This window comes from Montipora foliosa, chromosome 14, assembly GCF_036669935.1.
Source record: "Montipora foliosa isolate CH-2021 chromosome 14, ASM3666993v2, whole genome shotgun sequence".
Lineage (NCBI taxonomy): Eukaryota > Metazoa > Cnidaria > Anthozoa > Scleractinia > Acroporidae > Montipora > Montipora foliosa.
The window spans coordinates 15,005,348-15,020,347 of NC_090882.1; the positions used below are offsets into that span (position 1 = coordinate 15,005,348).

At 40.8% G+C, this 15,000-nt stretch overlaps 1 protein-coding gene across 2 annotated transcripts in view; it reads right to left on the bottom strand.

Annotated features, from left to right (window-relative positions):
- LOC137984643 (uncharacterized) overlaps positions 1-15,000 on the bottom strand; it is a 71,697-nt gene that overhangs the window by 48,532 nt on the left and 8,165 nt on the right. For both annotated transcript variants that reach the window (XM_068831862.1, XM_068831861.1), the window contains exons 3-9: positions 13,503-13,583; positions 10,753-11,974; positions 10,103-10,198; positions 5,772-5,852; positions 5,560-5,631; positions 3,506-3,601; positions 2,880-2,939 (exon numbers count right to left, since the gene is read on the bottom strand). In XM_068831862.1, the coding sequence (XP_068687963.1) occupies positions 2,880-2,939; positions 3,506-3,601; positions 5,560-5,631; positions 5,772-5,852; positions 10,103-10,198; positions 10,753-11,974; positions 13,503-13,511 (1,636 nt within the window). In that variant the 5' untranslated portion in view covers positions 13,512-13,583. The remainder of the gene's footprint in view (positions 1-2,879; positions 2,940-3,505; positions 3,602-5,559; positions 5,632-5,771; positions 5,853-10,102; positions 10,199-10,752; positions 11,975-13,502; positions 13,584-15,000) is intronic.

The following is a 15,000-nucleotide window of genomic DNA, read 5'->3' on the forward strand; positions in this document are numbered from 1 at the left end:
TCCCAATAGACCTTATTGGAGTTGAGCCTGCATGCACATTTTCTTTTGTTTAAAACTACATGCAAAAGCGGCTTAAGTGTCAATTTCGATACAAAATGACCCCTTAGCCTCGTTTATGTGGCAAAACCGCTGATAACTCCGATAAGCTATTCAGATCATACGACGATACTCAGGAGATTTGGTCCTTTGTTTTGTTCACTTAAAAGAGTGTATGCAGACATATTCACGCTTGCATCCAATGTCACTTTTTAATGATAAAGACAAAGGATCAAATCTCTTGAGTATTATCACATGATCTGAATATTGGGAAAACAAAATGTACGAGCAAATAAGGTCCACTGGAACTACTAGTAATCACTGATTATTAAGGCCGAAACAAACAAGGCGCCAAGTCGCAACGACAAGTTGCTCCGTGTGTACTACTACCAAAACAAGTCGGTGCGACACGACGCCAGTTCGGTGCACACGCAGTGATCTCGTATGAAGGGGAATGTGAACAAGTTTTCTAATTTAATATGGCGGACCATATGACGCTCTCTCATTGGTTCATTTTTATTTTGTTGCCGGAAGTGTACACACGGCGCGACAACGCTGCTTTCGCTAATTTTGTCGCTGCGATCAATCACACAAATTCAAAAAAACCGGCCTTGGTGCAAGAGGTCCTGAGTTCGATTCCCGGATCGCGCATCCTTGTTTCGACTTCTTTCCTTCCGTGTAGCTAAGTAGCTTTAAATACCCGTAAAACGGAGCACTGATGGAGAGGGGGGAGTAAAATGAGCGCACCGTCAACCTCAGGTTTGTCAGTTGAATTACTGTTACGAGTTATCGACGTTAAATATGGTTGCTTTACTCTGCTTTACTTTAGATATTTGGGAAAAATAATGTAGTGATGAAGTGTTCGTTGGGTATACTTGCAAAATTAATAAGAAGGAAGTAAACACTTCATTATCGCTACAAGCTTTTCACAAAGCAGAATGAAAACGAACTATAGCTTGCTCTCTAAACAATTTAAATTTCAGGATGCAATTCTGCATTCTGCAGCATGCTCAAAGGTCAGTATACAAGGCAGGAATTGGGATATCATTAGAACACGCGATGCAAGATGTACCTTCTCCCACAGAATTCTCATGGGTTAAAGGAAAGAACAACCAGTGGAAACCAGTTTGGATGACCATCCCTAAGGTGTCCACTGTGGGCAGAGAGCTCATCAAGTGCACCTGCAAATTGCGCTGCTCATGCATGCCAATGTGCCAAAGAAATGTTTAAGAGCACGCCATTGTGTAAATGTGACTGCCCAGGGAGCAAATCTTAGAGCGACGGGCATTTCTGAGGGTTTTTGCAACAAGCATAAGCATCTCTAACATGATCAGATTTGATGTACGAAAAGACGTGGTCAATTTGCACGCATTTGTTGTGCTTTTGTGCTATTATGTTATTGGCCGAGCGAAGAATGGGCACTAGTACTGAGACGTGACTTTTTCGGCGCTATTTTACAGTGCGACGCGCCTTACCGTGGCCACCTAACAAAGTGTTTTAAAACTTATACGCCAATCAGGGTGTGCGAATTTGATTGTCAGTCACCCCTCCTTGCAAAGTTCGCACGGTTGTAAGTTGAACACCGTTGAATGGCTTGTTTGAGTTGACTTAATTACACGTAATTGTCATCAAATATGAAAGTTTGTTAGGTGACCACGGTAAGGTGCGTCGCACTGTAAACCAAATTAAAATGCAACACTTGCTCAAATCGTGGTAAGATAACTGTCGAAAATCGTACCACAAATATCCCAAATCTTGAATTTGGTCAAAAACTAAAATGTCCTTAAAACGGAAGGCTGAGCAGATTGACACGAGAGCCCCTTCCAATATCATTTGGTAGGGTACAAGCAAATTGTATGCCAAATCATAGTTAATCGAGGGACTGGTTATGAAACGTTAGAACTTTCAAAAGCAAGAACAATGTTGTTGCAATCGATGTTGAATTGACCGTGACCCTGCACAATCTTTTGTTTTCGCTTCGCACGGGTTCGCAAATTGGTTGCGCATAATTTAATCGAAGGATTTGATTGGTTATCCTCTCGAAAAAAGGTGTGTTTTGTGCAGGGTCAAGGCCAAAAATACGGACAAAAACATGAAACAAAGGAACTTGTCCAGTTTCATAACCAACTCCATGCATTAACTATGGCCAAATTTCCTGGTTTTTTATCACTATTATCACGATCAGGTCATTAAGCCACCTGACTACAAGGCATTGCTATTTGACCACAAATTAAAGCTCAATAACAACCAAGAGTAACTCCAAGCCAATTGATTTCCCCAATTGGCCACAGTTGGCAATTAGGGTCCTATATTGGGTGTTTTCCCTTGCATAATCAGTGGCTGTGATTTTTTACCAAAACAAAAGAACTTCACACTTATCTGGACAATTAAGGCAATTGTCTCTTATATACACAGCCTGAAAAATTCAGGTGGCTTCCGCGGGATTCGAACCCATCACCTCTGCGATGCCTTGGTTTCTTTCATCAAGTCCTTTCACAGAAACACAGATTGGCCTGCTCCCAATTGTGTGGCTTCATAGCTCAGTCAGTTGGTACAGCATTGCACATTGTTCAAATATCGTTGGAATCACCTGAATTTTTTCAGGTCTGTTTAAGAGACAATTGCCTAGATTGTCCCGATAAGTGCAACGATCATTTCTCTATTTTATATACAGCTCACACTTCAAATTGTCACATTTCTCCCACAAAAGAACCTGTTAACAGAACAACGGTTTATTATTTTGGATCACCAGTAAGGCCTCCCTGACTTTCCAGCCTTATTGGATATTGCTACCCTTTAAAGCACTTCCTCGCTTTGGAAACTAAACAAGTATGAAGCCTTACCTTTACGGGTGTCTGTAACATGTCTTTGTTGCATTTGTGTAGTTTGTCTTTCTGATATACCTATTCCGAAAAAAATAATTGAAATTACACATAACGTAGATGCATACAAACATTTATGTCATACTTACTGAGATTTACCCATGAAAAAAAGCCCGCATAAAATTCGTGCGAAATACACAACCAATCAATCAGAAAAGCAAACGACTGTGGCGCGTATTCTTGCATTCGCTTGCGTTGAGTGAAAACAAAACGCAGCGTAAGTACAAGAAAATTTGCTACGTCTGGCCAATGAAAGCACTCGTTCCAGTTTCCCCGCGTCTGAGCATTTGAACAAAATGGCGGTTGCCGTGGTCGATTTTGATGCTTATGTCGACGTTCGTTTTCACCAGCATAAGCTTCCTATGCTTGTGCTTGCGTCGCTAGTGAAAAACAGGCTTATAATTTGGTATGTGCTGGAGTATTGAGGTATGGTGATTGAAATTTAATAGCACTTTAAATTACTATGCCGAAGATGCCACAATTGCATTACGGATCGATATCCCAGTATAAAATGACTTTAAAAATGTCTTTTTTTACTTAATTGCCCATCATTCCAACATTAACATAAAAAAGCGTAATACAGGTACCTCCATACAAATTTCTCGCTTGTGTATCCACAGTAGTTGCCAAGTGACTGCTTGTCATTGATGAAGCCTCTCCTTCTAAAGAAGCAGGATTAATCTCTGCCAGAAGAATAACAAACATGTGTCCAGTTATTTTCTTTCAGGCGAACTGAAATGTCGTCAGCACAGTGCTTTATACTCTGATAAAGCACGCTAATTTGGACCAATCAGAGTTTGATTAATTATTAATTAGTTTAATTAAGTTCAGTGAAAACCGGCCGAATTGTTGCCCATGAAAACCTGCACGTTTCCGACATGACAATTGGAAAACAAACTGTTCATTGCTTGCGGCTGGAATCTGAAAACCTGTTGGGAATTTTGTAAATGAAGTACTCCAGCGTGACGACTTTCTGAGCTTGAAACAACTGCTGGACCGGGCGACGGTTGGGGTCTTCCATCCAAAGCACTTGACAGAATGTCTGAGCAAGCCTTTAACTGACAGTTTCAATAATACCCAAGGAAAAATTCGGAAATTCATCTGCCATTTCGGCGGATGATGACGTGAGCTTTCGTTTGTTCCGTGCTTTGCACTCTCATAAAGCACGCTGTTTAAACCAATGAGAGCGCGCGTTATATAGAAACTTTACTATAATTGAATTTAGATGCGTTTAACTGACAGAAACACCACCTTTTAGAGATGCTACTTTCAATTCATATGTCGAAAAATGCACCTAATTAGATAAAACAAAAAAGCAAGGTGACACACGCTAACACCAACCGGGTGTGGCCAACACATCACGCATGCGCAAAACTATTTTACCCGGCAATTAACAGCCATGGACAGCTGTTGCGGCCTTGCTGGGCCTCATCAGCATGTCGTAGCTATGTACCAGGCGTCACGAAGTGTCCTCTTGCTGTTCTCTCAAAATTCAACACCACTTGTGTCTCCTCAGAATATAGACATTTAACGTCACGAAGTGTCACCCAAATGCTACTCCTCGAGTAAGGATAAACAGCTGCATTTACCGTAAGCTAAAAATATCGCTAACCTTTACCCTTACCTTATTGTTGGAAATAGGTAGCAGAGGCTTAGACTTAAAGGGACACTTCGTGTTAATTACTGGGCATGCATCTCATTAGGTTCATTTCTGGACATGAGTGTTCAATTCTGTCCATTATCTTAACCATAATAGATGCAAATAAGACCTTTGAACGTGACCTCCGTTTGGACTCTTGTCACTTCATATTAACGTGGAATCTTTGAAAATTTAAGGAAACAGATGAAAACAGAAAATATACCAATTTTCCCTTTACATGTACTTTCAACCTCATGGCCATAAGATATCAATGGACGAAAATAATGACAAAAATAAATGACATAAGAGGTCTGGACACAGCAATGTCATTACTATGTTCAATACGTCTGCGAAGTATAATCAAAATTCCACAAAAGAACACAAACAATACAGCAAGAAAACGACTATTCAACGTGACGTAACTTCTCAAAGTAAAGTGTTAGCGTTCATTCAATTGCATGGATACCACTTGTCCAGAAATTTCAATGTGGATGAAACCCCCACATGTATGTGGTTTGAGATGCTGTCCTGCCGAACTCTCAAATTCAGTAGCAGCCGAACAGTTTCCGTGAAATCCTGCTGCACCGAAAAACCAAACTCCACGGTCCTCTTAGCAGTTGCTGCTGATAGAGCGAAACTTCCACCAAAAGTAATTTACTTAAGACAGAATAAAAGGAAGAAATCAAGGAAACAATGGATTCCGACAACGAAGAAGATGAGCTATAAGTTGATATCCCACATAGCATACAAACAAAAAGTTCCTTTACAAGCCATCACAAACTAAAAGTTTATAACCAATAACTCTTTTGTTTCTTAGTGTTTTGGTCTGCGTATATGCAAGTATGTGATTGGTAAAGGATGGATACTGAAATATTTGGTTTTGGCTGTACGTTACATACCCCTTGGTCACTACAAGGCTAAGCTTGTGTGAAAATTACTCTGCTTTTACCAATGAAATACGGTAAGTACCCATACTCTAATGAACTAGACATCAAGTCTTACCTCTGAAGAAGTCTGTATCATGTTTTTGCTTCTTTGATGGTGGGGTGACACTTGGATGCAAGGATCTTTTTCCTTGTTTATGAAAGGAACCCAGAGTTAGAGTGTGATGTCAATTAAGCAACTTCCTTTACTAAAGATTTTACAAACCAAGTGACCATTGACGATATGCAAAAATGGAAATTATACATTGGCAATGAAGAATAGGACTTTACCTGTGGGTTCTACAGAAGCTTCAGCCACCATGGGGGTTGGCAATGATGAGTCCTGTTCACTTTCACTGGCATGACGATTTCCTAGCAGACAAATAATAAACATCACCTTTAATAGTCTGACATGCACTGTAAAAAAAACATCTGCTTCTACATATTTGTGTGCAATAGACCTTATTCGCCTGTACATTTTGTTTTCCCAATAGACCTTATTGGAGTTGAGCCTGCATGCACATTTTCTTTTAAAACTACATGCAAAAGAGGCTTAAGTGTCAATTCGATACAAAATGACCCCTTAGCCTCGTTTATGTGGCAAAACCGCTGATAACTCCGATAAGCTATTCAGATCATACGACGATACTCAGGAGATTTGGTCCTTTGTTTTGTTCACTTAAAAGAGTGTATGCAGACATATTCACGCTTGCATCCAATGTCACTTTTTAATGATAAAGACAAAGGATCAAATCTCTTGAGTATTATCACGATCTGAATATTGGGAAAACAAAATGTACGAGCAAATAAGGTCCACTAGAACTACTAGTAATCACGGATTATTAAGGCCGAGACAAACAAGGCGGCAAGTCGCAGCGACAGGTCTCTGCGACAAGTCGCTCCGTGTGGACTACTTGCAAAACAAGTCGCTGCGACACGACGCCTGTTCGGTGCACACGCAGTGATCTCGTATGAGAGGGAATGTGAACTAGTTTTCTAATTTAATATGGCGGACCATATGACGCTCTCTCATTGGTTCATTTTTATTTTGTTGCCGGAAGTGGGCACACGGCGCGACAACGCTGCTTTCGCTAATTTTGTCGCAAATTCAAACTGGTTTGAATTCGTGCAACTGATCGCAGCGACAAAATTCTGCCGCAGCAACAATGATTTTCACAAAATTAACCGAGTCACACGAGGCGAATTGTTGCGGCGACTTTTCCTCCCGAAGTGCCGCAGCGACTTATCGCCTAGTGTGCCTCGGCCTTTAAAGTGCGTTCGACAATCGCTTTCGAAGCAAAGCAGAAGGGTAGGGAAAAAAACAATCTTTTTATAGACGTGGTCTATCGACCACTTATTTCGTTCGACAGGGGAGAACGCATACTCTTTTCCTCGTTTTTTCGAGATCTCTCGCATTGTTTTTTGATGACGTTGTTTTCAATGCCAGTTCAATTCAAGTTTTTCGACGGACTGGCCGACTGCCGGACAAGCTGGCATTTCGCCTCGATTTCATGTAATCGGTAGCCATAGTGATCATAGGCATCCCGTCATGCGAAAAGCGCTGGGTTTCGTGTGTCTTAGAGTATTTTTTTTTCATTTCGCCAAGGTGAGTGAATTTGTGTCGATTTGGTTAATGTATCTCCAGCCAATCTGATGGATGCCACATAACAGAACATTATGAAGCTGTGCACTGGTGTGTTTTCTAAGAAACAGACGCCGCAATCAGGGCTGTCACTAAGATTTCAAGTTACGGGGTATATATAGAAAGAAAGTAGGCGGGCAACCAAGCAGTGCTAGCGCTTTTCAAGAGACTTTCCCCACCCCACCCTAAAATAGTACCTGCAAAATTCACTTACTTATAAAAGAATTCTCAGTGAAGAAAGCATCTTAAAGAGCGAATTACGATTAGTCATTTAACAATGTGATAGGTCGCGTTCGCTACAGTGATTTTTGTTCTTTTGCATGTTGAAAGCTGGCGAGATCAGTAACAATCTGTCTGGAACGGGTGTATATATAACGCGGAACCCACCCGGAACCTGCCAGAACCCGCCCGGAACCTACCGGAACCCACCCGGAACCACCAAAAAATATGATAATATAAAAAAAATAACAATAATTAGTATCATACACATGAAAAATAAAAAATAAAAATAAGATAAGCAGTAACAATCAATCAATCAAGGATATCCTAATACAAAATTTCCACGGAAAAAAAAGCAAAGAGGACGGCACCTGACCAACGGAGTACCCCGCCATGCCAAAGGTCAAAGTCCAAAGTAATTTTATACCTAGAAAACACGTGTGTTATGAACTTTTCACTCCTTTTCATACGACCATGATTGAGGCGAAAGAAATTTTCATCATAGAAGATGAACCTGAGCATGACCTTGACGATAAAGACCATGACCTCTGCGATGCCGGTGTAATGCTTTACCAACTGAGCTGAGTCACGCAGTTAGGAGCAGGTCAGTTTGTTGGGCTCACGTATTTCCGGTATCAGATTAGGGCACGACTTATGGGAGTTGAATAGTACAGTAACACCTCTGGCACCTGCACTGGAGCGAGCATATTGCGACTTGATTCATCCCTTCCAGCAGCTAAGTGTCTCGTCAGAGAATTTCCAGAAGCTAGAGAGATTTACGATCATAACGTACGACAAATCGAGTCCCCTGGACTCTGTGGACGCCACAAGACTGATGCTGTTCTCAAAGCGAAACTGACACTTGGACAATATTCCTCAAACACAATGGCACAGTCGGTTAGTTGGTGCAAGAGGTCCTGAGTTCGATTTCGGGGTCTCGCATCCTTGTTTCGACTTCTTTCTTTTCCGTGTAACTAAGTAGCTTTAAATACCCGTAAAACGGAGCACTGATGGAGAGGGGGTAGTAAAATGAGCGCACCGTCGACCTCAGGTTTGTCAGTTGAGTTACTGTTACGAGTTATCGACGTTAAATATGGTTGCTTTTCTTTGCTTTACTTTGCAGAAAGAGATGAGCACATGTTCACTGGTTGGAGAGCTGATCCCGAAGGAGATAGGCTATTGTCCTGAGCACAGAAATCCACGAAGCGGCGTTGGGCAGAAGCATAAACTTTCCGGCAGAAGGGGTAAGACCCTGAGTCAAGTAGAAGAGGCACTTATCTGACAGGGAAGGAGTCCGAGAGGAGCTGCTGTAGAACGTGGGTCGGAATGGAGTCTGCATGAGGGGCTAGCTGGCGAAAACGCTGAAACTGAAAGCGAGCCAGGGAGTCAGCGATCGGGTTAGACTTCCCTCTACCTGGGGAGGAAGAGAAAGAGAAGGAGTGACGAGATGCCAACAGGCACAGATAGCGAACCAAGGACATGATGGAAGGGGCTCTTGAATGTCCACCACTGAGCGGTTATCTGATAGGAAGTTGACCCGTTTGGAGGCCCATAGGGGACCCCAGAGGTAAGCTTCCATAACGATTGGGAAACGTTCCTTGTACTCAATAGACTCAGAGACCTGTGTTGGGAGCAATGCACCTGAAAATCAGTGACCCTGTAAGACTAATCCGTAACCAAGAGCCTCAGAGGCACCTGAAGAAAACTCGAAGTCGGGGAGTGGAGCTCACTTGGGGTACTAAAGGAAGTTGCAACCATTCCAAGACTGGAAAACCTCCCGCCAACAGGCTAGGACAAGAAAGAACTCCTGATCGGGTGGTGTTGAAAAGCGCATAGCAGGTTGATCATTTGGCGCACGAAAGAGCGTCCTTGGGGTACGACCTTGCTGGCAATTGCTGAAGGTGACCTATTAGAGACTCCAGTTCCTTGCGTCTACACCAACGCTTCTGCGACCAGTCCTCCAACAAGGCAGTTATCCTATCAAATTTGTCCCGAGGAAGGCCCGTCTGCAGATTCAGAGAGTTCAGTACAATGCCCAGGATGGTGAAGCACGTTGACGGACTTTCTATCTTGTCTGGATGGAGGGGGATGCCAAGCTTGGAAAAACAGTCAATAGACCTACCGATAGACCTTAGTGCATTTACTTACATATAATTAATTTTATTGTGTTTTGTTGTTGTTAGTTACATATTTCACTGAAAAGCCCCTTGGGGACATGAAATGAACGTACGTACGTATGTATGTACTCCCCTCTTGTGTAATCCGGAAGAAATACAAATAAGAGTTGTAGAGAATCATCGAAAATTATGTTCCCCTTTTTCTTACAAAAGAGAAATTAAGCTGTTAATTTACAGCTAAATTTTAGCTTTGTATAATATACGGAATACGCTTTTGCCCAATTTATTCTTATATTTGTAGAATGCAGTTGTTGCAAAATACATGTATGCCTTTAAAGACCGCCTAACCTTCGGCATCAATTAAAATTTTGGTTTTGGCTATCAGCCAGATACCCTTTGTTCTGATTTTAAGCTAGGCTAAGCTTGTGTAAAAATTGCCCGTTTTTTTTTCCTTGCTCTTCATCAACCCATTAACCCTTATGAACTAGACATGAGGCCTTACCTCTGCAGATGTCTGTATCATGTCCTTGCTTCTTTGATGGTGGGATGACACTTGGTACAAGGAGGGATTTTACAAACCAAGTGACCATTCATCATACGCAGAAATACAAATTATGCGTTAGTAATGAAGAAAAGGACTTTACCTGTGGGTTTTACATAACCTTCACACACCACGGTGGTTGGCAAATGACTTCTTGTCAATGGTGACTCCTGTTCACCTTCTGTTGCTTGATGAGTTCCTACCAGAAAAATAATAAACAGTACCTTACTCTGTCATGAACTGTAAAAAACATCTGCTTATACAGATAAGAATTAATTCTCTCTGATATGCCACGACTAAATCACCGATGGAGCCAAATTGTTCACACACACCCCTTCCCGACATCAATGCAAATGTAGAGTTATGAAATACAGCAACAAGGGCTGGATTAAACAAAGACATAAAAATTAACACAGAATTAATTGTAATTTCTCTACAAGGGACGATTAATTTTGATCATTACAATAGAATATTGCAATTATTTGTGACTTGCTTGTTGTTGCTGCAATCCTTGTTTTAAAGCTGAGAGAGCTGATCCCTATCAAGTTTCAAAACAAGTCTAAACCCATTGGCTGAGTAGATTTTACTCTGTGTAACGCCAGACAATTTTTACTCATCATTGGGGGCCAGTCCAGGGGTAAATGGGTTCATTTTCTTGAACAAAAAAAACCTTTGTCTATTTCACCCAAGGAACCATTCACATTCATTTACAACCTTTCCCAGATGTACTAAGTAAGATGTCATTTCACTTACCAAAAGCACTATCAAACATCATTTTCAAAAGTTCACCACACTGTTTCTCCCAACTGTATTCCTCAGCATATTGAATGCAAAGATTCTTCGTGTCTTTTAGCCGAACATCCCGCCGCATTTTACGGACACTTTTAATTGCCTTGGCCCATTCTGCAGGATCTTCAGAATTTACTACACGACTTGGACCACCTGGCACATTCTGCAGAGCATCTCCCAAACCAGAATTTCCGCTAACAAGAACAGGAAGACCTGCAGATAACGCTTCAAGTGCAACCAAACCAAAACCGTCAATTCTTGATGGCATTATACAGAGATCTACTTCACAAAACAATCTGACTAGATCCTCTCTGCTTTCCTTAAAGGAGCGAACTGTCAGTTGTTTTTGTGCAATGCCATGCTGACACAACTTCACTGCTACTTCCTCCTCTTTTCCATGTGTTGCCCCGACAAAGATCAGTCGGTAGGAGTCTTCATTCAACTCAGAAATGGCTTTGGCTGCAATGTCATAACCCTTTAACTCAAAATCTGCAGAGTCACCACGCCCAAAAACCAAAATGTGAAATTCTGCTCCTTCTTCAGCTGCCTGCTTAACCGTCGAAAATTCAGAAAATATACTAGGTGTGAGTTCAAATACAGACTTGTTTTTTTGACGGAGATTGCGTTGGATCACATCAGCCAACTTGGGACCAACTGCTACAACTTGGTCTGCCAATTCACACAATCTTATCTCTGCTTCGTGCTTCTCCTCTGCTTTTGAAATTGCATTTGCATATCCTTTAAACATTCCTAGGTATTCAGGGGCAGTATGCACAACCTGAACCCACTTACATCTTAGTTGGTTCTGAATGAGTTGCACTTGTCGTCCAAGTTTCAGCCCATGTCCAATCACATAATCCACCTGATGGTTTGCTGGTAAAGACGACAACCAATCAATGGGTTTATATCCATACAGCACTTTTGCTTTTATGAGCTTAACATAGTTTTCCCCTGCAATCCTCACATCTTCTTCACTGCACTCAGGAAGGTACATGCTGACTTCCACATTCTGATATTTTGCCAACTGAATGGCAAGCTCTCTGTTGAGGGTTGACAAGCCTCCTTTTGTAGATTGCCATTCACTGCTCAAGAGAGTAACCTTAAGTTTCCTACTTGGTGTTTGGCATGACATGCTTTCCTGGGCTTCCTGTGATGCAGAAGATGAGGTGCTGGGAAAGGAGGGATCCTGTAATAAATGTGATATCACTGCAAAATTAATTGACTACATGATACACTGATGCAGCTTTTTAATCAATTTGCTGCATTCAATTGACTTTTATTGACTTAACTGATGAAACCATCAGATTTCTATGCAGTTTTCTCACCCACAGATGCAGCACCACTTTTCTTAGAACAAACCTCCTTTCGTTAGCTATGGGGCAAACTTCAGAATGCCAAAGACAAAAAGTGCAAAATGAAGGTTTATGTTGAGGGTCTATGCAAAAGTTTCCAAGAAAGAGTTTTTGCTGAGAGTTACATGTGCAATGCTGATCACAAATTAATAGTTTTAACACTTTCCCAGACCAGAAGATAAAATTAATGTAATTCATGACCAATCTCGGAAGCACATAGTCCTCCTTCTTTCCCCCCTCCAGTGTTGAGCTTAGAGGATGGAGATAACGAGTCACTGAAAATCAACATTGGAGGGGTAAGGAAGAGAAGTGTGATCAGTGTTACAAAGTTCATTCGTATCTGAGATTAGAGTAGATGAGTAGATAAACTTCATTTAAACACGGTAAATGGCTCAGCAAGCTGGGAAGCCCTTGTGGCTTATGATGATGCATTTACTACAAAACTGAGAAATGATTTGGGGTCAATGATTTTGTTTCAAAGGAAAAGATAATGGAAAAGAAGGTGCCATTAGTGAGGCAAATTCCTCAGAAGCAGGGTCACAATGGTATTCAAACCAAAATCAATCGCCAAACATCTGTCACCACAACACCGAAAACCAGTATGTGGAATGAACACATCTCCCTCTAATGTGGTAAAATGATGGTGATCGGACAAGAGAAAATGGGACAACAGTTACTTTTGAATGGTGAGGATCTATATAACGTCCACAGGCAATTTATACATTGCATATCTTGGTAGCAGAAGCAGCAGCAATTGCTGGAGTAGCAGTATCAGTACAGGCATGAGTAGGAGTACTGTAGCAGTAGTGGGAGTGGAAATAGTTATTGTTAGTAGTCTTAGGATTTTTGTAAAGGATAAGCACTGACTGGGAAAGTTATTCAGACACAAGAATGGGTGACTGTCCTTACATGTATACGAGCAGAATAAGTACTCCAGTAAGTAATACTATCCCAGCAAGCTGCACACACTGACATCAAGTTTGCCTTCATTTTTAATCAGTGTAAGTGATAAACATAATTATTAATATTATACATGCATGACTGTTTATGTGGTTGTCAGAGCTGCTGAAGCCAATAGACCATTTTACAGTTATGTGCTCAGTTACCTGGCCTTTGAATGAAAGTGAGTCTGGAGTTTACCTTGCTTTGATAGAAACCTGATCACTGCTTTTCTTATGTTAATGATGTTGTTCTCACACTAATTAGTAGGAATTTACATAAGAAAAGCAGTGAGGTTTCTTTCAAAGCAAAGTCAACTCCAGCCTCACTTTCATTCAAAGGCCAGGAAACTAAGCACACAACTGTAAAATGGTGTATTTAGCACCAACTCCCTAAATATTCAAAGAAACTTTCAGTAATTACCCTTGACATTATTAAAATCTTGGGAAATTAAGCATTTACAAACAGCCTTCAGAATAACCTTGAACCACTCCATTCCATAATCTGTGGATAAGAAGAAAGAAACTAATTAGCTTAATTATGTTCAAGTCACTTCACATGAGTTCGTATTATTTTGTTCTTCAAATACCCTCAGCCCCGGTATCAGTCTATTCTGAGTCCTTTGCTTCTATTCTATTGGCCTGATGACATCTGGAAATCAATCGTGATAGAAGGATCATTCTTAAAAGGCCCAAGAGAGTTTTGTCTACTATCTCTGTGGAAATCCATGCAGAATGAATACAGAAACAATTTAAAATACAGCAAACACCTGCATAATTATAAGAACCTGTTAGGCTAATTTTAGACCAAAGGAGTTTCATTAAGGGCCCTCTGACACCGGGCAAACTGACCAGCTGTGGACATGACTGTGCCCAGCTCCTTTCAGCATCTCAACAGACTTTTTTTTAATATAAAGATTGATTAAAAAAGACAGTTTTGTCCTTTTCCTGATCCATCTTTTGTGATATAAGTTACATATTCAGAATGTCACAATTTCATACAGTACATGCTTTTCACTTTGTTTTATATAATAATTAGGATAGTACGTGCACTCTCATTGGTCAATAGCTGTGTTTGGATGAGAGTATGGAAACATGGCTATGACATCACACGAACTTTGATTGTTATGTGTTGCCAGACATGCGTTTTGATTGGCTGGTAGGGAATATGACGTGTATCAAGAAAATCTGTTTCAATCAAGAAGTAAAAAAACCCAGCATTTTCCTTCATTTGTTGAATTATCTTTGAGAAATATTTTATGAAAGCAATAGAGGACTTTTTTCCCGTGTTTCCATAGCCTCATCTAAACACTCGGGGGAGTTGGGCGAATTCCCCTCGACTGCATTTCAGGTTTGCATAACTGTCTCGAATTCTCCCAACTACCCCTTGTGTTTAGATGAGGCTATATGGAAACACGGAAAACATCCTAGCTCTATTGCTTAAATATACCGCATTCAACCATTCAACGATATGCCCCATAACACAAGAATTATGCTCCATAAAAGACCATCTGAAATGTCCCAATTTTGCAAGCATGTGTTTCGCGATAGTGGCCCAGAAAAGATCACACGCAAATAAATCCAGGAATTGCACCGGTCTTATTTGATCACTTACATAAAGTAAGCTTTGCTAAGATGCTTTAAAATTTTTAAAAAATTACAACTGGCCATCACAACAATAATTGTTAAATATTTACTGCAGCTGAAGTTAGGAAATCTGCTCATGATGTAATTCTGCCTGATGCAATGAATTAGACAAGTACTTCTTAGTATACTTTGCTGAAGGAAGTTTGTTTCCTCATAGGTCCGCTAGCTTGCCTTATAATTATAACTGAAGTTTTTTTGGCATAACCGTAACTTTTCAAAGTACTGTCTAATTAAAAATAACAAAATGACATAGTAACACCAAATCATTATTTTCT